This window comes from Notamacropus eugenii, chromosome 2 (genome assembly GCF_028372415.1).
Source record: "Notamacropus eugenii isolate mMacEug1 chromosome 2, mMacEug1.pri_v2, whole genome shotgun sequence".
Classification (NCBI taxonomy): domain Eukaryota; kingdom Metazoa; phylum Chordata; class Mammalia; order Diprotodontia; family Macropodidae; genus Notamacropus; species Notamacropus eugenii.
This window is the reverse complement of record NC_092873.1, coordinates 72,175,320-72,200,255: the sequence shown is the minus strand read 5'-3', so window position 1 is coordinate 72,200,255 and position 24,936 is coordinate 72,175,320. Positions and strand designations below refer to the sequence as shown.

At 40.9% G+C, this 24,936-nt stretch overlaps 2 protein-coding genes across 3 annotated transcripts in view; one reads left to right on the top strand and one right to left on the bottom strand.

Moving 5' to 3' along the window:
• Nucleotides 1–2,380: 2,380 nt before the first annotated feature.
• On the bottom strand, nucleotides 2,381–18,344 carry CYBC1 (cytochrome b-245 chaperone 1). The gene is made up of 7 exons (XM_072640914.1): nucleotides 18,259–18,344; nucleotides 10,567–10,688; nucleotides 10,283–10,324; nucleotides 8,794–8,867; nucleotides 7,569–7,665; nucleotides 5,466–5,610; nucleotides 2,381–3,900 (listed from the first exon to the last, which is right to left on the bottom strand). The coding sequence occupies exons 2-7, from the start codon at nucleotides 10,649–10,651 to the stop codon at nucleotides 3,771–3,773; spliced, it is 573 nt and encodes a 190-aa protein (XP_072497015.1). The 5' UTR covers nucleotides 10,652–10,688; nucleotides 18,259–18,344; the 3' UTR covers nucleotides 2,381–3,770.
• The window catches only part of NARF (nuclear prelamin A recognition factor), a 131,218-nt gene continuing 124,393 nt past the window's right edge, over nucleotides 18,112–24,936 (top strand). The window contains exon 1 of one of the 2 annotated variants that reach the window (XM_072640912.1): nucleotides 18,112–18,197. The gene's annotated coding sequence lies outside the window, so the exon portion shown is untranslated. The remainder of the gene's footprint in view (nucleotides 18,198–24,936) is intronic. The other variant, XM_072640911.1, reaches the window with a different exon arrangement.

Here is a 24,936-nt window from a genome sequence, read left to right as displayed (position 1 = left end):
GCTAGTAGGTGAAAAATCATGAGAAAAATGCCTTGAGCAGCCTCTTTAAATGATGGACGATCTGTGCAGAGCTCCCAGAAGGGAGGGGCCTCAAGGACAGGGCGTCCTGAGGTATGACATAATTCCTGTGACTTTTCCACATGCCTTAAGAAATACCATGTTTGTAGAAAATGTGAAAATTATTCAAGAAATGTATTCTTTTATGTAAAAATAAAGTGTATTCTTCTAAAATCGCCCAATGACCATCAGCCTTCAGCACTAGACAAGGGAAAAAAGTTCCATGAGAACTTCAGGGACAGTGGTAAATCACCAGTTCTGTGTTTCTAGGTAAGTCAATGAATAATTAATCCACAGAGTCAATGTCAGGACCAAGTTCACCAAGATATATAAAATGGCAGAGCCCATGGCATTTATCTGAACAAGGGATTCGTTTACGAAGTTACTGTCTAGCCAACTATCCAGTTTATGGAAGAAAAAAGTTCTTTGCAGTCATTTAACTCATAAGTTACTTTCTCTTACCATCTACCCTGCCACTGTCGATTACCAAGAGCATTTGACATGGATTTGTGCAGACCACTGTGGCAAAAAGGCTGTTGTGAGTTAAATGACTAAAAAGAAGCTTTCAAAATATTTTTTGGATTTCACTTACTAGTCTTGATTGACTAGTAAAATTTAAGTTGCTGTCCAATTATTAAAAGACTAATTCACTTCATCTTCAGTCGTTTCACCAGTAATTGACTGCACCCTGATTTTCATATTCTCATTGTACCTTATGATCAGGAAACATATATATTCTGTGGCCACAGAATAGAACAGCTCCCAGTGTCACATAAGTAATGAGTTCTTTATGTGGCTACGTAGACTTGTGAGGGATCCACCCAAATTTAACCTTCAATCTATACAACCCATCTTTCACTTTAGGAGAATAGGAGGTGCTTCATCCCATATGCAGTAAATGTGTTAGGTATCTAGTACACCCAGTGCATTTTTTTCAGTCCTAGAAGGTAATTCCTGCCACATATTATGAAATCTACTATGGATATCCAGAATTAAATGGGCAGTGAGCCTCACCCACCCAGTGGAGCGTCAATTTAGCAGCTGATTGTTAAGACATGGTGGCTGGCAAAGTTCTAACCCTCAAACATAAAATAATGCTGAAACTACTGGGGAAGGAATAGATAGGAAACTAAAGCCCAAGGTGCTAAAGCAACAACCTACGAGGTCCGAATTCTCATAAATAAGTCTGATGATGTCCAAGACTCCTCCCCACACCTATTTTCTGTGGGAGCTAAACATCCAGCCACTGAGTCACAGAGGAGTGAAGATGCTGAGATTAGAAAGGACAACAGATTACCAAAGTTCTAGCTTAGCACATCTTTCTTTACTCTCTAGGAAGGAGAATACAGGAAAACAGAATCCCATCAGCTGAGATACTCCTTTCTCAAGAGAATCAGCCAAAGGCAAATTACAAAAGGTATCTAAGCTGCTACGTAAAGAGCAAAGTCAATTTATGTTAATAGGACTTAGCCTATGATTAGCCTAGATCAATCTGTCTGGATACAAAAATATACATACCCTTTTCTGAAGAAAAAAAGGTACTGAGTCAAACAAAGTAGTTGCAGGGCAGATGCCCAAGTTCTGCCAAGCCAAGCCAACTCAGAGGAAATAAAGCCATGCAAGGCATCACAACATGCCAAGTCTCGTGAGCATGGTCTGAGTTTACGCCATTTCAGGGACTGAACTTTCAAACCCTATTCCTAGAGGCCACCAATCACTTGGCCTACAGTTCATCCAGTTTTTCTGGGCTTGGGCCCACTGGTCAAATGGTTCTATCCCACATACATGTTCCCCCAAATATTTTATTAGAAATGATGAAAGTAAAAAAGCTAACTCAGGGAATGAATCTCTAGAACCTAACATGAGTTAGCAAAGAGCAACTTCTCTGCTATTTATCTAAAATGGCTTCCCCTCTGGATTGACAGTAATATTTCTTTGGTTAAGAACTCATTTCATTAGCCTTGTGGTTTTGAAGCCCAAGAAGTAAAGGAAGAATGAAGGAAGGGTACTTTCTCTGACTTCAGATTTTACAGTTGGCAAAAACAGACCTCAAAATGAGATCTGAGACTTCTCAAATATACTTAAACATGCAACCAGCAGCCAACGTCTCCCTATTGGGAACACACCTAAGATGAAAGATTCTCTACATGACCATCCATCTATGGGTTGAAGCCTATTTACAATAAGTTGGAGCTGGATGCACTAAGGAGGCCCCTTAGAAGACATGCTGCAAGCTCCATCTCTTTGGTTCAGACAGAAGAAAGACAGGCTGATTAGAAAAGTGCAGCTGCTGTTAAGAATATGAAGGTAGTAGGAAAACACCTTGAGATCTCCAGAACACTTCCTTGTTTATTTGTAATCCTCCAAACATATCTAGTTCTACAGTTAGGTGCACTCTGCTGCTAAGTATACCCACCCCAAACCCACTTCAGCCTCTTTAGGGAAGTAGACCTGGGATGGAGGTATAAAAAGAGATTTCATGTCTCAGGTGGCCTGTTTATTTGCAGGGTTTCATTATTTATGGCTGGTATAAAGCTGGGACTTTTGGCCTCTCATAAGACCCTTTAATTTAAGCACTTGCACAGTTGTGCTCCCTAGTTGGGGAGAAACACTGAAGAGGCTGGAATAAGGCTTCGTGATTTCCAGAGACAAAACATTTAAAAGGAGAGAATCTCCGACCAACAATGGCACACAACCGCTTCAAGCCCCTCCCCGAAGGGCTGGGGCTGTCAGCTCCCTAAAATTCCATAGAAGCAATTAAATATTTAAATATTTAACGACCAGGTGCCAGCCGCCTCACTCGATCCCACAGTGAGGCAGCAATTTTCGTAGATGCGATTTTAAGCATATTCAGATGCTTCCAGAGCAGTGCTTAAGTATTTCTGTGTCATGGACTTCATTGACGGTGTGGTGACTTACGCAGGACGGACTGCTTCTTAGAATACCGGGGTGTTTTTTTTTAAATTCATAACGGAAAGAAACACTAAATTTCAATTAGAGGCTAATGAAAATAGATATGTAATTGTTTTTCTGCCCCATCTAAGTTCAAATGTACCATGAAATCTATCCAAGGGTCCATGGACATCAGGTTAGGAATTCCTGCTCAGCAGAAGTAACTCCAAATGGCTGGCATTCACATTCCTCCCCAAACCTCATTCTTCTCAAGTCCTTCTTTCATTCTGTATTTCTTCATGTTTCTCATCTCTGAAGCAAACTCTCAAAAGATCCTTCTCGCCCAGGTGAGGAAAACTGACCAGTGGCTGAGGAGACATATCCACCTAATCTCCCACTCCTGAGAGAGTGGCATAAGGCAACATGGTATGACGTGGTGCATGTCCCAGCTCTTCCATTTATTAAACTGTGTGATCTAACGAAAATCACTTCCCCTTTCTCAGCCTCAGGGTCCTCCTTGTAAAAGAGGGTTGGATAGTCTCTAGGGTCCCTTCAAGTTCTGTGACACTACACAACAAATAAGAAGGAAGGGACAAACTCAACAAATGGCCATACAGTTTAAGGTCCAATCTGGTGAGCTGGAAGCTTTGTCAGAGAAGCAGAAACAAAACATAAACCCCTCTGCTAGCAACCCACATCAATGTGCAAACCCAATAGAGCCAAGCAAGCTGCTCTGGAAGAAGGGAGGAAAGAAGGAAGTAACAAAAGCTGCAGGAGGAATAGGGCAACCAGACTCAGTGGCTCAGGCTGCCCTGTCAAACTTAGTTCTGCTTCCTGGGGTCATCCATATCACTGGCCTCAGTGTCACTGCTCTGGGACAAGTCTTTGGGGCTCTCTGGCTGGTGCAGCTCCAGGAAGTTGGTGATAAGCTTGGCAATTACTTCCACATCACTGAGATAAGAAGTGGGAAGAAGGAAAGGGAAGAATTCAAGTTATATTAAGGCATGTAAGACCATCCTCAAATCCCTTACACACATACATAACAGTCCAGGAAAACTGAAGCAGCAGATTCATTCTTCTCCCCCAATCCCTCCATTAGCTCATCTCCCTTTCATTCTATTCTGCTTTCTTTCTTACTTCCCCTTGCCTCAAAGTGTAGGATTCACATTACCACAAATAATACCCTCAGGAAGTATGCAAACTTGGAAATGCTGATGGCTCTGCTACTGGCTGTGTGACTTTGGACAAGTCACTCTGTTAACCTGTGCTTCAGTTAACTGGATATGAAGCCTTTTGAACTTCTAAGAGAGTAAATTTTTCAGATAAAAAGGTTCTTTCAATCTATGAGTTATGTGACAGCAAGGTTATAGCCAAAAGTAAACCTCAAAAGAAATCAGGTACCACTACTTATTGATTTCTTCCTTTTTTAGACGAGTTTAGAAGCAAATACTCCACTGCGTGTCAACTTTAGGAACACTACAGGTCAATGCTAGGACCTACCTAAAGGAATAAAAGCTTTGTAATGAAAAAGGGATCATGAAGTGGAATAAAGTCACTTTCAATATCTCTGTTGACCCAGAACACCTTATTGCCCAACTAAACAGAGGCCCTAAAGAGTCAAAAGGTTGTTTGAGGGAACATAAAAACCATATTTGACTTGAATTTACCCAGGAAGATGACAGCTTTAGAGTTGATTGCATAACCACACTCTAATTTAGCTTCCAACACAGTTTCACTAAGGCTCCATCATGAAATGCAGGTTTCTGTTACTATAGGCAGTGCCAAGCCATTGGCTCTTATACAAAGCCAATGCTTAAGCACTTCATTCCCAATTTCTTTACCCAAATGAAAGAGTGCATGTCTAACCAGATAGTGCTGAGGCCAATTTTGATCTACTTGATCCAGATGTCTCTACTGCTTGGCCTTCGGTTTCTGCAGAATGTAAAATGGTAACAGCTGTCCTTGTTTTCATCCTACTCCTCAGGGACTCAAGTAGTAATAAGAAGTCACCTAATGGCAAGCCCCAAGTCTATCCCAGGTGGGATCCAAAAGGCACACCCACTGCAATGAATTACAAAGCAAAAAAAAATTTATTTAGGGGCAGCCAGAAAATCTAAGTATTATCAGCAATCATGACTTTAAACAAGACAGTGTGGTATATTTAAAAGAGCATCATATTTGGGGTCAAAGAATCTAGATTCGAATGTTAATTCAGTTATTTATTGTGGGACCTTCACACCGAAGTCACTTTCTCTCTATGGACCTTCAATTATTTACAATATGTAAAATTAGAGGTTTGAAACCAAATGGTGTCTAAAGTTCCTTTCAACTCTAAACCCTACGATCCTAGGATGTGTTCCAAACAGGAACACATTTATCAGTAACTTGAAAGAGGATCTAAAATAAAACAGGGTCTAAGCTGCTATAGACAAATATATAACCTAAATGTCACAGTGGGGGTAAAGTGTACCACTTGCCCCTAGACACACCCCATTCTCAAGACACTGTTGACTTACCTCCGATGACCCATCACTGCACTTTGGGTAAGAGGATGGGAAAAGCCTGTTGCAAACCGAAGTACCACTGTATAGCCCTTCCCAAAATATCGAACTTTCTCCTCTATGACATTCACATCCTGAATATCATTCAGTCCAACCACCACTGAAAAGATAAGAACAGTTAATGGCTATGTAAGAAATCTCAGACGATACCACAGAATGATAATGGCAATGATAAAGGCTATGGATCCTATCCCAAGCCTCAAACACATGAGCTCGGAACTGAAGCTTTCATAAATTCCACGTAAACATATTTCACTCAACACAAGAGAATCAGCAGGACTGAATCCCACTCCTGTCTCTGCACAAGCTTGACAGAAAGCCTTATATAAGTCATTTCCCCTCCCTGGACCTCAGCGTCTTCAACAATGAGTGAGAAGGTTGGATTATCTGATCTCTAAAGTTCCTTTCAACAATAATGTGATGAGATTCTGTGGTTTGAAGAAATTCACTCATTGGAATGTACCCAGGAACAACAGGAAATATTTACCAACCTTTGTTTCTTAATCTATTAAATAATATGTAGTGTTTTCATGCCAATGTGTCAGAGGATTCTGCTTCATATTCTCCCAAACATGGAGTCAAAACAATAGTATTACAGGACAAAGCAACATCCTCCCTAGAAACCATCTGATCATAACTGAACTATTCTTTCAGAGGACAAATCTGGTTTCGGTTTCCAACGTACTGGTTAAAGAGCCTTTTTATTTGTTTCATTTGTATCAGCTTCTTCCTTGAGTTACAGTGTGATATAATAGAAAGAACATCACATTTGGAGTCAAAGGACCTGGGTTCAAATTACAAGTCTATAACCTTGGGGAAGTCACTTAACCCCTCTGTGACTCTTTATTCATCTGTAAAATGAGAGGGTTAGATAAGGCCTCTAAGAGTAGTCAATGGACCTGATTACTTTTTATGTGTTCATGATTATCTAAGCTCGGCCTCATTAGATGAATACAAAGAAGGAAAGGAGTCTAAGCTAGGGAATTTAGTGTACACCGTGTAACTAAACTGCTTGAAGTTATCTTATAGTGAACAATAGTGAACAACTATTATGGTGAGTCAGCAAAAAACTGGATTCCAAAACAGAGTCAACATGTAAAGAGACATACAATCAGGAACCAGGACATTCCCTGGGCAAAGGACAGTTATAGCAAGGCTCAGAGTTTCTTTTATATCATGTGACTGCAAATTATAAGACCAGAACCCCTTTCTCATTTGCTCTTTAAATTTATAGAACTCAAAGGAGATAGATACTAAGCTAGCTGGACCACATGATCTCTTCTCTCATCCCCCTGTCTCTAAATTCTTGATAGATATTAGGTTTCCCAAAGGATGCTTTCACATGCCATTAAGTGTCCTCCAGGTCCTGATGCCCCCATGGCAACAGTTTTCTGTTTTACAAGGAAAAATGAGCTTAACATGGCATCAGATACTTATCTAGAGAATATTTAAAGCCAGGTGTCTGAGAGCCATCATGGTCTCTATAGAACAGGGGGAAAAAAAAGATAACTCCTGACAGCAGGGTTAATATTCTCCATTATCTTCAAACGTTTCATTCTTAACTGCAGGATTAATAATATCCAAGCAGTTTCAGTGCTATTACAATTTGCTCCTAAAAGTAAAAGAGACAATAATGGCCAAACTGGGTTTAGAAAACTTATATGGCTGCAAAAGAATAGTTTTCAGATCTTGTTTTCATAGACTAAATCATAATATCTAAGAACATGGAAGGCCATGTGGTGCAGTAGAAAAAGCATATTTGGAGTCACAAGATCTAGGTTTGAATCTCCTTTCTGCCACTTACTCCTTACATGACTTTGGACAAATGCCTGACTTTTTGGAGTCATAGGTCCCTCACCTCTAAAAGAAGGGGGAAATACTAGATGAATTTCTTCCCAATCTATGAGCCTACAGACTTCCATTCACCTTGTTCAATAAAACTGGAATTTGAAAACTAGATTAGCCAAGACAAAAGACTCTTTAATAAACAAAAGTGGCCCTTTTGTATCCCACTCCAATACTTAATACTTAACCAAGTATATGTAACACAACCGTTACCTTGTTCATGGGAGGTTCTAGAAGCTGTCAGTATTTTCTTATAGAGATTGAATGTTTTCAAAATTACTTTCCCAGTAGTCTTGTCAAACAGGGCTTCCTAGAAAAACAGCAAAAGATCACCACACAAGGTCTTGAGTTCAGCACTCTCCCCTACTACTTAATGATGATGATTAACAGTTCCCAGTCTGATACTATCTCCCTAATCCTTCAACTTCACTGCAAATTCCCTGGTGTCAGATATTATGTTCCATCCTAAAAACAAACAAATTCCTCAGAGGGAAATAATAAGGAAAAGAACTTGAAAAATATTTTTCATCCACCCACCCCAGATAAAATCCCAACACCTCGACTTAAGAGAATCAAACATTCTCCTACAAGTCTTAATTTGGGGACTGAGAAAGCAGCCAAAGCCAGCATAATCATCCTTGTTGCAAAAACAACAGAAACTACCAGGGTTATCAGAGAGCAATGTGGATTTCAGCAGAGAAGGACAGAACCGCAGCTCTCAAACCACCAGATAGGTTTAATGATTTGGGAGAGAATATTCAGCCCTTGCCCTAGCTCTTTCTTAATACTTCATCCACCCTTCTCTTAGGAAGAAGGCAAGCTCATCCTCTAACACAAGTAAAAAGAACTTTGAGGTAAATCATCAGAAGTTGACTGGTGGTGCTAGGAGACATCATGTCCTGATATCTCAAAAGGAGCATCTTTCCTTGAGACATGGAAAAAATGTCTCTGGGCACACAGTGTGATCATTATCGAAACCTATTATTAGGTTAGAGCAAAAGTTGTGCAACAGCACAACACACATTCTCACAGCCCCAGATTTGTTAATGGGCATCCTTTAATCCTAAGTGCCACTCAAAACAGTAACAATGATGAAGGAGGATTTTTAAGAAGTTACAAGATCCTCAAGCATATTTCCTCACAGACTGTGCTCTAGCCAAACTAGGCTACCCCCTAGTTCCCTAAGGCTCACTCCACTGTTATATTCTGCGTCTCTGTCCTGAACTGCTCTCCCTTCCCCTCTTCATCTGCTAAATTTCTACTCAACTTTTAAAATGCCCAACTCAAACACCATCTATTTCATGAAATCTTCTATGATGTCCCTCAGGCAATAATGACCTTCCAACCCTTAAACCACACAGAGCACTTGGCCTTTCTCCTGCTCTGGGGAGCCTCCCACCCAATTCTTTCATAAAGCTCTGTTTACTTTAGCCCTTACCTCCCAGTCCTCTAAGTTCTGCACCGCCACAAATAGACACCCTGTGACATAGAAGAATTTCCAGCCTAGATTATCTAGAAAGCAAATACCCAGAGTAAATAGCTATAAATGGCAAAAAGGAGAAGCCAAAACAATGAACTGAAAGCAAACAAGGTCAGAAAGGCAGAAAAGTTTCCTCTCACCCACTCCATGGGGCGGTTACCACTATACTATCTTCCTAAACAGCAGTAGCAATTACACTCAATGGGGGAAAGGAGAGAAGAGGGAAGGAGCAAAAATTCTCCTTGAATCTTAAAGAATAACGTCCTATTCCTAACCAACTCAGAGCATGGCCTGAAGACAAGCTACTTTGTATACTGGAGATAACACAGGGCACATCTAAGTAACTTCCTTTCAATATCTGGATGAACTTAGAGGATTTCTAAGAATCCTGGAACCTAAAGCACTCAACTTGTTACTTAAAACCAAAGGAAAAATTTGTAATTATTTAAGTCTCACACACAGCCAGTTTTATGTTTGGGTATATGGTAGGGTACAAAAAACAATCTACCAAAGGACAAGACCTTGAACCTGGTACTGCTAATGTGTAATACTAGGCAAGTCAATTCCCCTCTCTAGGTCTTATTGCTTTCTGTGTAGGATAAACTGGTTTTAATAGATGATATCTAAGGTCTCTTCTGTCTCTAAGAATCTATGATTTTATGAGCAGAAATGCCCTTACAGTCTGCGACTCAGGTTCCTTGTGGAAATATCTGGATAATTCCAAAGAAAGAAGAGATTCAAATAGAGTTATATCACATGTAGGCCAGTTTCCAGCCAGAAAAAGAACACTAGGTGTCTAATCCTAATTCTAATGTAGGTCAAAGAGAGGGGAAAAAAGACATTAAAACACACAAATTCATTAAATCCCTCCTGGATAAATTAAAATTCATCTTTAAACATCCCCATACCAGTGGATGTCACACAATTATTAATGAAAAACAAAATACAGTGATGGTGAGCTAAGTTAGTCACATTCTTGATGATGTACAACAGAAGTGACAAATACGTAACCCACAGGTTCACAAGTCCACAACACTCCCAGGTGTGATAAAAGATTAAAATGTAAATAGGAAATATTTAGCAAAACAAATAAAAACATAAAACCAGATAATATTACATTTTAAAACTAAGTCACTTTGTAGCCTGTATGGATCCTCATGTACAGATTAATGACCTCCATTTCCACTTGAGTTTGACATGGCAGAAACACAACAACTTAAGTCAGGAACTGGGGAAGCCTGCCCAGAAGGTGCTCAATAAAAACTTGTTGAGTGAACTAATGATCTGATTATCAATCCAACCTTAGGGAAACGAAGAAGCTTCAGAAGAGGTCAGCACAGATAAAGATAAAAATGCGAGAAGAACCTCAGTGAAAAATAAAGAAGGTACAAAGTAAAAAACCCCAAGGAAAAGAAATCCTTAACAAGCAGCAACATGGCTACTGTACCTCCACTGTAGTATGCAGCTGCCAAGCCAATAGACAAGATCCCTGAAACGAGAAAAAAATTTGGTTAAAACTAATGCCCCAGATTGTCTCTAGTTACCCACCAGAAGATTAATATCAGATGGTTCTGTTTCCTCCTCATATAGAGCTTACGAATAGAAGCTAGGAAGCTTTGAACAAATAACTCCTTCCCATTTGTGAGGGCAAGTGTGAGTAGTGAAAAGGAAAATAGGTGAAAGAAGAAGAGAAAGGCATTTCCATTTCAGAGCCAGATATTCTCGGCTTACCTACAAGAAGAGACCAGGATCGGATACCAGGAGACCTCTTCAGATGGAGAAGGGAGCCAGTTCGGATCTCTACCTGCATATACATACCTGGCTTCTCCAAATACTCCCAAGGTAAGAAAAGCCTGGTAGAGAAAAACACAGAATTAGCTAGAAATGATCTTGCCAAATGAACAAAGAAATATTTAATAATTCTAGTTAAGTGCTCTTTAATTGCTTTTTCAGGTATTTTACTAGGCATTATTATTAGGTGCTAATGAAGAAAGCAGCAAAACACCACTAGTACTAAGAAGACCTGGATCCTAGTCCCAGGAAACCTGATAGCTATCTATGACTTTGGAAAGTCAAACAATCTCTGCTCCAGTTTCTTTCACTGTAAGATGAAGGAACTGGGACAATCTCCAAGGGGCTTTCAGCTCTAATGTTCTACAGATCTGGAGGACATCACAATGACTTCATCCCCTTGCTTTAGTATTCCCTCAGTTCCTCTCCTATAAGTCAATAAGAACGATATCTTAAAACTATCAATAGACAATAAATTCAGAGTGGGAAGGAAACTAAGAAGTTATCTATTCCAGACCCCTTCATTTTGCAAGTGAGGAAATAGGCGTAAGGCTGTTAAGTTATTTGCCCAAAGCTGTACATGAAAAAAGTGCAAGAGTTAAGATTTGAACCTGGTTTTCTGACTAGAAATCAGGCATTCTTTCCATTGTACCAGAGGGTTCATCAAAAAATATTGGGTTCATTCAAGATACAACTCATCAAAATTTTGTAGACTTCCAACTAAGATGGCAACATGGAAGGTCACAAAGAAGCTCATCTGTCCTACATATTAATCTAGTAAACATTTAAAATGGGTCCCAGACTGAGTAATAATCAAGAAATCCGAAAAGAAACATAGGAAGTGCCTTTGTCCAGAACAAAAACTCAATCAAAACCCTGTGGGCAAAGGGAAAGGGTATATTTGTCCTTCGATGCTGAAGAAGACCATGCCATCAGAGAAATAATGACATGACTTGCACTTGACTTTGTTTTTTTGAGTGACGGAGGGCTGTGCAGGTCACCAGCCTCACTTCTCCTCCAGAGCCATCTGAATCCAGTGACCAGATAGTCATCAGGATGACTGGAGATGATCCAGGATGAGGCAATTGGGGTTAAGTGACTTGCCCAAGTCATACAGCTAGTGAGTGCCAAGTGTCTGAGGTGAGATTTGAACTCAGGTTCTCCTGCACTGCTGCTCTATCCACTGCACCACTTAGCTGCCCCTACTGGGAAAGGGACTCTGTTAGGGAAAGCAGTGTAAACACAGATCAGTAGGCTGGAAGCCTGCCAATTTTCTGACCAAAGATACTCCAGGAGTACCTGAAGTCTGCAGAACTTTGTTCCTGGTGACCCAGAAGCTCACTAAGAAGCAAAGCCAAGATGGCAGAGTTGTAGAAACCAGTGTCACAGGACTGCTCTCCACAAAACTCCTCTTAACAGATCTAGAAAATGCACCAGACCAAATCCTGATGGCAAAAACTAGAAAAAGTTATAGTGAGTCATCTGTCCAGTCCACCTTGGCAAAGGGAAACAGACAACAGGATCTCTTGACAGTGGGGATAAGGCCAGGCCAGCAGTACTCTAATCTAGCACCAAGGGAAAAACTGTGTACTAGGGCAAAAGGAGGTCCCAGACCCAAACTGGGGCTCCAATAGAACCATGTCAAGGCAATGCAATGGAAACAGGTGTAAAATGGCAGTTTTGTCCCATCCCCCCCATTACAGAGTTTCACATCATAGATGACTAAGAAGGGAATTTGCATACAAGGATGGCATTCCTGAGTAAGGAATCCCTAAGTGGCATACCAAGATAGAAAGAAGTTCAAAAACCAGCAGCAATGTGGCTCATACAGAACAGGGTCTGTAGCCCCACCTGCAAAGGAATAACCAGGGTAGGAATATCAAACAAAATGGGAACCTACAGTTCTGCCACTCTTAACCAACAGAGCTGGCTGACAGAAACCCAAAATCAAGTCAAGAACTTGCAGAGCTCAGAACAGAGGGGCAGCAGTGAGACCTGGCCCTGAATCCAGATACTCTGGGGTCACTGGAAACTTTCAGGTCACAAGCCTCTCCACGAGATCCTAAAATAACACAGTACTCACTATTCCAAGAAAAAAAGTCAACAGGAATAGCCCAAACTTTCCCCCGCAGAAGTGTGACAGAGGCCAGCTCTGATATTAAGTCTGAAATAGGAAAGTAAGCTGGAACAATGGTCAAACAAAAAAAGGAAGTCCAGTATAAAGAGCTATTAAAATGACAGACACTCAAGACACAAACCTAGAATAGGAGAAGACTCTAAAATCTATCAATCTACAAGGAAAGCCACAAAGAAAAATATAGCATGGGCAAAAGTCCAACTAGAATTCCTGGAACAGAGGAAACTAGAATTTTAGTGTGTGTGTACACATGTACACCAAAATTTGTGCATATGTGTATGCATATGTATATGTGTGCATGTACATATACATGTATATGTACACACGTGAATTTATAGATGTGTGTGTATACATTTTATTTAAATGCTTTTTAGATGCTTTTATTTAAAGACCAAAGAGCGAAGTGGGTATGGTTCCACCTAAGTGTCAATGCAAAAGGAATTGCTGACTTTGCAAAATTACTTTCCTACAGAGATAAATGAATTAAAAGAGCAATCAAAATTCATCTACCCAGTAGACTGGAGACATGGAAGGTGTCCTAGGTACTTTATGTGAAGGAAGAAATTTCCACCTCTACTTAAATTCAGTAGTCTAAATACCTTTGACTCTTCTCATAGAGAGTTACCTAGGAGTGAAATATCAAACTAACACTTTAGGAAAATCACTGGCAACTATGTGGAGGATGGATTAGTGTGGGGCAAGATTTGAAACAAAAACCAAATAGAAGGCTACTATGAAAGGTAACAAGAGCCTGAACTATGGTGGTAGTTATGAAAGTTTTGAGAAAGGGATACATACAAAAGAGACTGTGAAGGCAGAAAAAACAGATTTGGCAATTGCTATGAGGTAAGTGAGAGAGAAGAATCCAGAATAGGAAGATGCTTAGGCTGCAAATCTAAGAGACAATCTCTTGACCCTTCAATTATCTCCCAGGCCATTTCCCCTACACCAGCCACTCCCTCCTCTTTTCCCCATCTTGACTTTTTGATGAATGAATTCAACTCTATGCCATCCTCTCTTGGATCCCTAACCCCCTTTTCATATCACCAATTATGCCCTATCAAGCCTTGGATCACTACCATAATTCACCACCTTCACTCCTACATGTGTATAGCTGAACAAAGATGGACAAAATCGCACAACCATTCTGATTGGTTCTACTACAAATTTATGTTACACAACTTCATCTGGGCCCTCACTGCTGCTAGGCAAACCTACTTATAGCTCCCTTATCAACTCATTATCCCACTCCCCACAACAGCTCTTCCAAACCTTTTTCATCTCTCCTCAAACCTGTTGTACCACCACCCTCCACCATTCCCCTCAGCTGAGATCTTTGTCTCATTATTTTACAAAAAAAAAATTTTAGGCCATTTGCTGTGAACTCCCTCTTTCTCATCTCCTATCAGATACCTTTTGCCACTTTCTCCTCCTTCATCCAACACATAATGAAATAATTTACTCCTTACTAAGGATACCTGTTGAGTGATCTCATTCTATCTCATCTCTTCCAACAGACTGCCCCCTCTTTTACTTATTCTGAATCTTTCCCTACGTACAGGGTACTTCACTACTGCCTATTAACATACCCATATCTCCCCCATCCCTTACTTGATCCTTCCATCTTTTATCTCTTCTGTCCTTTATAGCTAAACTCAATAGGTGCCTCCAATTTCTCTCCTTCTTGATCCTTTATAATCTGGCTTCCAGTCTTCCACAGAAACTGCTCTTTCCAAAGTTACCAATGATCTCTTACTTTTCTCAATCCTCCCTCTCCTTGACCTCTCTGAAACCTTTAATAATGATGATGATGATGATGATGATGATGATGATGATAGCAGCGAACATTTACATAGTGCTTACTATGTGCAAAGTGCTTTACAATTATTTCTTTTAACCCTCACAACAGACTGGGAGATGGATGCTATTGATGGAATCCTAATAAAGTTGTCCCCAGCCCCAAATATTCTCATTTCCTTATGAACAACAGGCATGTCCTGATTTAACCACACCACAGGCCCCCAGACTCAATATAGCCACTGCCCCTAGCTAGCCACTGCCCTCAGATCCAGTTCACATATTTGAAGAGGTGTGTTCTTGTACTCAATCACAATCACATCATCCATTTAGCCCAAGACAGGTCCATAATACCTAACTATCCATCTTGACCAGATAGGACCACAATAAGTAGTCAATCGGAGGGCAGTATGACCAGGATGTTGGACCACCAAACCACAGAAAGGACCTCTCCTCATTACCTAATCCCTTAACAAAGTCCTCCTGCCTTTTTAATATGAATAAATTTGTGTTATGTAATTGCATTTTTCCCTGTAAAAATCCATCTTGCATTCTCTGAAGTTGCTGCTTCCTCTTGGAACCTAGCCTACGTCTGAGGGGAGCCACTCCTCAATAACTGCCTGTACTTGGATTAGAGGTGGCCTGACTCTGAATTCTCTCAGACTGTTCCACCACAACACTATTATTACCCTCCATTTTACAGGTGAGGAAACTGAAAGTTAAAATAATTTGCTCAGAATCACACATCTAATAAGTGTCTGAAGCTGGATATGAACTCAGGTCTTCCTGATTCCAGGCCAAGCACTCTATTCACTTGCCACCTAGCTGCCTTTTTGACATTGTTGATCACTGTCTCCTCCTTCATACTCTCTTTTCTCTACGTTTTTGGGAAACAGACACCATTCTCCTGGTTCTCCTGTTACCTACATGACCACAGTCCTCACAGATCCTCATCCCAATCACTCCCTCTAAACATAAGTGTTCCCCAAGATTCTGTCCTGGGTCGTCTTCTCTTCTTTCTTTACACTACTTAATAAAGTGATCTCACTACAACCGTGATTTAATTACCATAATGCCCAAAACTCTCAGCTGACCTCCAATCTCTCATCTCCAACTGCCTTTCAGATATCTCAAACTGGATCTCCAACAGTCATCTCATACTAGACATGTCCAAAAGAGAACTCATTATCTTTTCTCCTAAACCTTCCACCACCACCTTCCCTATTATTATAGAGGGTAATAAGGGCAGCTAGATGGTGCAGTGGATAGGGCAGGAGTCAGAAGGACCTGAGTTCAAATCTCACCTCAGACACTTGACACTCACTAGCTGTGTGACCTTGGGTAAGTCACTTAACCCCAACTGCCTCATCCTGGGTCATCTCCAGTCATCCTGATGACTATCTGGTCACTGGATTCAGATGGCTCTGGAGGAGAAGTGAGGCTGGTGACCTGCACAGCCCTCCCTCACTCAAAACAAAGTCAAGTGCAAGTCATGTCATTATTTCTCTGATGGCATGATCTTCTTCAGCAATGGACAAACACACACAGAGGGTACTACCACCCTTCCAGTCCATCAAGCTTGCAACTTAGGAGTTATTCTTGACTCTTGCCACCACTATCTCTTACCTCTCATATTCTAGCTGTTTGCCAAAACCTATCAATTTCACCTTTGTAACATCTCTCAGATATGCTACCATCTATTCTCACACTGCCACCATTCTAACACAGGCCCTTGCCATTTCATGCCTGGACTATTCCAATAGCCTAATGATGGGTCTCCTGTCTCAAGTCTCTCTCTACTTCAATACATCCTCCATTCAGCCATCAGTGATTTTCCTAAAGCTCAGGTCTGACTCTGTCACTCCTGTGTCACTCAATTAACTTCAGGGGCTTCCTATTGCTTCCAATTGCTTCCAGCATCAAATACAAATGCTCTAGGGTTGACCCTTGGAGGACAGTCAGAGTTAAGAGGTAATCAATTACTAAATAAGGCATAATGCTGGGCCTTGGGGATATAAACACAAAGCATGAAATAGCCAACCATTGCTAAGTGTGTAGAGAGAAGTTTCAGTTGAGTAACAGTCACAAACCATACTGCGGTAAGTTTAAGAGAGTGAGTAGAAGCATCAGAAAATTTATGTGGACCCTTATGAAGAATATAATCTTGAGATTTTGAATGTTTCCCCAAATGTTCATTAAACAAATGAGGTGAGTTTTTCTCTTCCTTCACGACTTCAAAATTCTGGAAGAAATTCACTCAAAAGTACCTTTCTCAGAAGTGCTAAAAGTCTTTCTGGGCTCAAAAGAATTAGTATGATGTCATCTGAAAGCAGGGGAATTTTTATCATTTTCTCACTTCATTTTCTTGCTTTTGAAAAAAGTATAGCTAATATGGAAATATGTTTTGTATGATCTCACATGAAAAACTGAAAGAATACTGCTTGCCTTCTCAGCAGGCAGAGGAGAGGTGGAAGGAAGGGAGAATTTAAATGTCTTCAATAAATAAATCGTAAAGTGAAAAAGAAAAAAAAAACAAAGCAGGAACATTTGGAGAACTTTATGGATGATAAGGAACTCTTCTATTTGGACTCTGTGTGACACTGGTGAATTCCTTAAGTGAGTGTATATCTCTGTGTTTCTTGTCTACCTTGATGCTGAAACTCAGGTTTACATTTGTCATAGAATCTGCTGTGATTTTAAGATATGTTTGGCAGACACCTCCTTCGAGGAGAACCTTTACAAAGCTGTATTTTTTCCTACAGAATTATGAAACTACCTACTCAGTCATAATTGTTAACGTATCCATCACAGTTAATAACTGACACTAATTTACCTATTAGTACAATGGATGTCAGCAAAGATCAGTATCCGGAAAAAGTCATGGATTGAAGGGAATTTTTCCTATTACGAATTGAGCAGGACTTCCTTGATTCAAAACTCTGGTTCCTGTGGGCTATGTGAACTGGACCAGGGCAGCTTTTTGTGTAAGAGGACACCACTTCTAGTGGCCTTCAGAAATAATGAATAATTATGTATCATATTATTACATAATTATATATAATACATATTATATATAATACATATTTTATGTATAATATGTATTATATAATATATATAAGTATGTAAAATATATTATATATGATTATATTAGATATTATGTATAATTATATTCTATTCTATTATGCATAATTATATGTATATAATTATATTCTATAGACATAATAACTATTTCCTAAGGGAATGGGGAGGGGGTAAAGAGGAAGGGCAGCGCTGACACCCACAAAGAAGGAAAAGGACAAAACGCTTCTAAGCGCGAACCCCGGCTCCGACGCCGGCCGGCCGGTCCTGGCCAAGTCTCTCCCTCTCAGCATCGTTCTCCTCCCCCGTAAAAGGAGGGGATTGGCCTCGCCGGCTCCAGGATCTCACGGTCACCTGGCTCCCCCCTACCAACCAGCAAGAGTTCCTGGGGTGTCAGGGGTGCCGGGTCCCGTCCCCCGCCGCCCTCCATCCCCCGCAGCCCGGTCAGGACTTCTTCCTGCCCTCTCTCTTCCCCAGCGTCCCCCACGGCTGCGGAGGGAAGGCAGCCCGGAGGCAGACGCCCGCGGAGGAGAGGCGGCCCGAGCGCTCCGCGAATTCGGTAAGTGCCCGCCAAGATGGCAGGGAGGGCGGCGGAGGAGGTGGGTGGAGGACGCGCCTACCTAGATGAAGACGGCAGCCGAAGCGGTGCCCCACGAACCAGCACGAAGGCAGACGTTTGAATGAAGCCTGGGCGGGAAGCGTACTTCCGGATTCATGCCCTAGAGCGGCCCGGAGCTTCCACTTCCGTTACGAAGGAGGACCGGCGCGGGGGTGGCCATCTTGCATTCTGGCAAAAACCGCTTTACAGGCCGCTGACGTAGACGGAATGCCAAAGCTGGCAAAAAATAAAAAAATGTACGGAGGAAAAATAACCTCTCAACGGGCTGGAGGTTCAGTAAACAGGACAGAAGAAGGTGTCCTTTCAACTGTCAGAGACCCTTCCCGGCCCTGAGGAGCCAGTGCATGGAAACTTTGCCCAATTCCAAGATGGCTTCGCCGACTTCACAGGAATTAGACCGGAAGTCCAGGAAGCAGGGGCCGGGTAGCAGGGAAAGACGCTGGGGTGTCGTAGTTAAGATGGTCTCTCCCCGAGTTTCTTGTTGCAGAAGGTTCGCTTTTATTCTCTGCGAGCACAGTGCAGGGGAAAGGAGAGGGGGCGGGATGCAGTCTCATCGCCCCGTCCGGTGGTGGTGCCTTCAGATCCCTCTTTCTTCTGAGCATGAATGACCATTTTCATAAAATGGTGTTATATGGAAAGACTTAGATAACTTCAGTTACCTCTGATCTGTGTGGCCTTCTACAGGCCTTCTGTAGCCCTGTTTTCTCATTTTTAGTAAAAGGATGTTGTTCCCTTTGTACCTCAAATGGTGGGAAGGCATTGAGGTAATATGTATAGAACCTTCTGAAAATGGTAAAACACCATAAATATAAAAGATGAGATCCTCCTGGTCATCCTACAGACCTTTAAGTGCCTTCGTGTCCGGAGCCCCAGAATCAGCCCCAAAAGAGACAGATAGGTGAGATAAAAGAAAGTTACTGTTCCTGGAACCTAAGTCAAGTCTAGCTACATGTTGAAACAGTCATAATAAGTAAGCAGGGTGATTTAAAAAAAAAACAATTAGAAAATAAAGCTGGAGAGCTGCAAAGTAGATAAGGTTCTTAATTAAGGTTCACAATCGTGCCTGAATTCTCCTCGGTACACTCACCAGCTTCTTGAAGTCAACTTTGATCCAACTCAGGTAACAGAAGGCATCCCATATTAATTACCAAAAGAACATGAGAGATCCTTCCAGATGTAAGCCATATCCATGTTTATGTATTCTCTGTATTCATACCTTGGATCACTCCCAGATTTTGTAAATACAGAAAGACAGTGTACTGGCCAAGGAGGAAAAGGGTATCTAAAGAAACAGTTCATTATGGTGCAAGCCAATTAAAAGGATTATATAATATCTATACTACCTTTACTGACTGTTACAAAACTTTTGATTCATTTCCATATTCGATGACTTATTCATGTATTCATGTATTCCAAGTATATAAGATTGTGTTTGTCCTTCATTCTGGAAGAGGACTGTGACGTCAGGACTTGACTTGCAGTTGACTTTGATTTGAGTGAGGCAGGGCTATGCGAGGTCATCAGCCTCTCTTTCTCTTCCAGAGATATCTGGATCTAGTGGCCAGATACTCATCAGGACTCTTGGAGATAGGCCATGTTGCCATGTGAGAGCCTGGCCATTCTAGGGTAAAGTCTTATCAGATTCTCATTTTGGGTGAGATACACCTGGTCAGTGAATAGGCTTCTTTAAGTAGTATGGCCCTCATGGATTGTGTTTGTATATATAAAATCGACCCAAATGAGATAGCCTAAGGCTGGTATGGTTCTGTCTACCTTTAAACCCAGTATCATCTTTCCTAAATAGAACAAATCAGTCAACAAACATTTATTAAGCAACCAGGTCCCAGCCCAAGCCTCACTGGCTCATTGTTTGAGTTTTGATGGCTCAGAGTGATTGTAAATAACAGTTATTTCTGTTCTGACCAGAAACTCTGAAGGTCTTACCCTCCCAGACCAATCTCTTTGGGAAGACAAACTAGACTATCTTTTGCTTCCATCTTTATCTAACCTCAATCACTGAATGGGGATTGATTGCTTCAGTCAAGCTAAGACCTGTTAAAGACCTTAGCTTTAAAAGGCCAAGATCTCCCACTGCATCCAGGACCATCTCCGGTCATCCTGATCTATATCTTACCACTAGTCCCAGATGGCTCCAGAGAAGAAAATGAGGCTGTTGATTTTGCACTGCCCTCCCTCACTTAAATCCAATTCTCTTGCATGTCCTGGCATAACCCCCCTTATGTCATGGTTCTTTTTAAGAGTAAAGGACATACAACAACAGTAGAACATGGTGTTGCACCACCTACATGTGGAGATGCAAAGACAAAAATTAAAAATTTCCCTTCCTTCAAGGAGCTTGTAGTTTTTCGGGGGAAGCAGATGAATATACAAAAGCTGATTGTTATAGGGAAAGCACTAGCAGTTCTGGAGATCAAATAAAGCTTCATGTAGAAGGTGGTATTTGAGCTGAATTTTTAAGGAAACAAGGGATTTAAAGAGCTGAAGGTAAGAAGGGAGTACATTCCAAGTATAGACATTGGCCACTAAAAAAGCATGATGTCACATGTGAGGAATAGAAATAAGGGCCTACTATGCGCCAGTAACCATACTAAGTGCTTTACAAATATTTTCTCATTTGAATCTCACAACAATCCTGGGAGGGAGTTGCTATTAGTGTCTCCATTTTACAGTTGAAGAGACTGAGAGAGAAAGGATAAGTGACTTGTTCAGGGTCACACAACTAGTAAGTGACAGAGACTGAATTTGAAATAGGGTCTTCCTGACTCCAGGCCCAGTGCTTTGTCCACTGTACCATCTAGCTGCCTCAAAGATCAGTCTGGCAGACTATAGAGTGCTAGAAGGAAGGGTATTGTACACCATGGTTGGATAGGTAGGATGGGTGGAGGTTGTAAAAGGCTTTAAAAATTTAATAGAAGGGGAGTATTAAAATTTATTGAGTTCTCCTGACTCAATTTCCCCACTGACACCTGGCAGACTTTAAGCCTGATTGAATGCAAGTAGATAGTCTAATCCTGCCTGGGGTTGACATGAAGTTGGGGAGATATTGTATCCTTGCAATGTCCTTACTATTGGTGGCAATTTCCTGTAGTCAAAAGGTTTATAAGCTTAATACTAGATCTATTCAATTATAGATTATGGGTAGGGGAATATCCGAGGTTGTCTAAAATTAAGCTATTAGGCATAGGACTTTAGACCTACAACAATAAGTTAAGGTCCTTTAATTCTTAGTAATACTATGGAGACAATTAGGTCAAGAGTTTGTGAAGTTAGCAACATAAATATTATCTGTGTCTCAGCTGGTTAATGTTTAAAAAAAAAATTTATTGAGTAGGAGAGTAACATAATCTGTAGAAAATAAATGACAATAATTCAGAGCAATGGTGTAAATAGAACCCTTCCCCAGAGAAAGGAAGAGAAGTGGCATGATATCACCTCTCTCCAGTCACAAAAGATGAGCAGTGAGGCAAGATATACATCCCCAAAGAGCTGGACTTAATCAGTGGTCATGTGGGGGAATAGGAGAAAATAGGTTCTAAGGTATGAAGACACTCCAGCTAGAAGTAAACAGAACACTATGAGATCACACCCTGGGGTCACAAGTGTGCCTTTGCAGGAGGAAAGGAAGACACAAAAAGTTTCACCCAACCATATATTCTTTCATATATTTTATTCTTTGAGTAAGGGGCAGCTAGGTGATGCAGTGGATAGAGTGACAGCCCTGGAGTCAGGAAGATCTGAGTTCAAATCCAGCCTCACACACTTACTATCTATTTGCCCAGTTTCCTTATTTGTAAAATGAGTTGGAGAAGGAAATAGCAAAACATTCCAGTATCTTTTCCAAGAAAACCCCAAACAGTCACAAAGAAATGAACATGACTGATAAACTAAACAACAGTTCTTTGAGTAAAGGAATAAATGCACTGGACTTACCTGAATGCTTATTGTACCAGAATAGTAGATTTATTAACCTGCCCGTAGCATCTGATATAGTTGGCAGGACCCTGACACGATGGCCTCTTAGTTCAAAGAGGGGAATAGTAGAGAGGACAAGATGCTTCAGATGCTGGGAAGATTTACTCTGAGCATTTGGTATCTGATACTCTGGAATTATGGACAGTATAGGAATAATCATACCACTGGCAGGACTGGGAAAACTGTGTTCTCAACCCTAAGGGGACAGGTGAATATATTAAGACAGAGCAAAATAAAGATGGGAAGAGCACAGTTAAGAATACAATTCCTCTAGCTTTCCATAGAAAAACAAGGGAAAGAAATGACCCAGGAGAAAAGTAAAGAAAAAAGGACATGAAACAAGAGGTGGGTCTGGTACTTATTTTTCAAGATGTATAGACTATTAGAGAAGATATTTCATATCTGAAGGAGTGTGAAGGCCACAAGGGGAGTGATCTGGTGGTGGAACAGCCCAGTCCACTGGTTACAGAACTTCCACAGGGACTGTGCAAAGTGTTGGGAATATAAAGAAAGGCAAAAAAAAAAGTTTTTTGCTCTCAAGGACCTCATAGTCTAATGGAAAAAACATGAAAATAACAATGTACATACAAGGTACACACAGGATAAATTAAAGAGCATTTCAAAGGGGAGGCAGATTAAGAAGAACCAGGAAATTACTCTTGCAGTAGATAGGATTTTATCTGAGAAGGAAGCCAGGAGGCAAAAATGAGGAAGGAGAGAATGCCAAGCATAGCTAAGTAAGAAAGATTGTTATGTGCAAGAAATAGAAGGGGGCCAGTGTTACTGTACTGAAAAGTGTGTGGGGGAGTGAGAAGGTTGAAAAGGTAGGAAAGGGTCTAGTTATGAATGACTTTAAAAACCTAACACAGAATTTTATATTTGATCCTGAGGAGAATAGGGAGTCATTGAATTTTATTGAATGGGTGGATATGACCAAACACAAGGTCATATATCTGTGTAAAGGGTAGAATTGGTGCCAGAGCTTCCAGAGATTTTTCATGAGAGGTACATGGAAAAAGAGAGATTTTGGAAACTATAGACATATAGGGAAGACCTCAGTATGCCCTTGTTCATTTCCCTAGAGAATTTGGAGATTATCCCTTTGTTAAGATCTTGGTCTGACCTGAGATTTCATTTAAAGAGCTTGTTCAGTCTTGGGTATTTTCTGATATAATCTGTAGAACTTCTCTGATTTCTGCTTGTTGTTTACTTGAATAAGTAGGTTTATTTGGTCTTTGCTATTTGTCACAGTCTTGTGTAACCAGAGTTTGGTGGTAAGGAATTTAACTAGTCAATAGTCAATAAAAATTTATCGAGTGCCTTTCACTGGGTTAAGTACTAGGAATACAAAAGGAGGCAAAAGACATCTTTGCCCTCAAGGAACTCACAATCAAAAGGAGGGAGTAAGTGGGGCGAGTCAACAAACATATGTACAAACAAGCTACACACAGATCAAGAGGAAATTATTAACAGATGAAAGGCCCTAGAATTAAGAGGAGTTGGGAAAGGTTTCCAGTAGAAGAAGGGATTATAATTGGAATGTAAAAGAAGCCTAAGAAGCTGGTAGGCAGAGATGAGGAAGGAGAACATTGTAAGCATGGGGAGACAACCAGAGAAAATGCTCAGAGCTCAATAAATTGATGTGTTGTTCATGGAATGTCAAGGAGATCAATAGCACTGGATCAAAGAGTGGGATGCAAGGTGTAAGAAGACTGGAAAAATAGGAAGGTGCTAGGTTATGAAGGGCTTTGAATGTTAAATAGCATTTTGTACTTGTGTTTAACCACAAAGGACAAAAGAAATATGTTATTATGGAACAGATGGAACGTTCAAATGAGATTTTTTTTGAGGATGAGACATGAGTATGCTTGTAGGCAATAGGGGAGTGGCTAGTAGACAAATGACAAGTAAGTGAGAATGAGGATGACAGAGGGGGCTATCTTTTGGAAGAGATGAGAAGGAATGGGACCTTTTGAATGGGTAGAGGGAGGTTAGCCTTGGTAAGGACAAGAGTGAAGAAGGAGATAGTGGCAGAAGGCATCTAAATGATAGGAGATAAAAAAGAGGGGATAAAAGGGAGCTCACAGCAAATGGCCTCAATGTTTTCTGGGAAACAATAAGGGAGAATTCTCAGCTATGAAGATGGAGGAGAAGATATGAGACTGAGGAGGGATGAACAGGTCTGGAAAAGTCACAGTGGAGAATGGGATAGTGAGTTGAAAGGGGAGGTAAAGTAGGATTGCCTAGCAGCAGTGAGGGTCCAGTTGAGGTTGTATAACATAAACTTGTAGTAGTCTCAATATGAACAGATGTATGACTTTCTCTACCTTTGTTCAGTAGCGCATGTATAGGATTGAAGATGGTGGATGGGAGGAGTGATCCCAGGCTTGGTAGGATGCAGTTGGTGATATGATAAAGGAGTTAGGGACTCAAGAAAAGAGGACAGTGTAGAGTTGAGCAGGTTCATTTAACATGTCAAGAAGAGAAAAAGGAGAGAATGTCTAATGCTGGGTGATGTCCTTGGAGAGAACTGAGAGATTGAGGACTTGAAGGTGACAGTGTGGACAAAGAGCAAGGTTTAAGGGAAGCTAGAAGGTCAGATATAAGGGGATTTGGTGATTCTTTTACATGGAGGTGGTGCATTTGTGGGTGCTGGCAAGGTCAAGGGTATGACCATCTTTGTGTG

What these genes read in the sequence shown, in the direction of transcription:
- CYBC1 (XM_072640914.1), bottom strand. Translation starts at nt 10,651, where the DNA reads ATGTATATGCAGGTAGAGATCCGAACTGGCTCCCTTCTCCATCTGAAG. An exon ending in AGCTGCATACTACAGTGGAG is followed by an intron (nt 8,868 to 10,282) that starts GTACAGTAGCCA and finishes TTTGCTTTCTAG; the next exon opens with ATAATCTAGGCTGGAAATTC. An exon ending in AGAACTTAGAGGACTGGGAG is followed by an intron (nt 7,666 to 8,793) that starts GTAAGGGCTAAA and finishes CTGTTTTTCTAG; the next exon opens with GAAGCCCTGTTTGACAAGAC.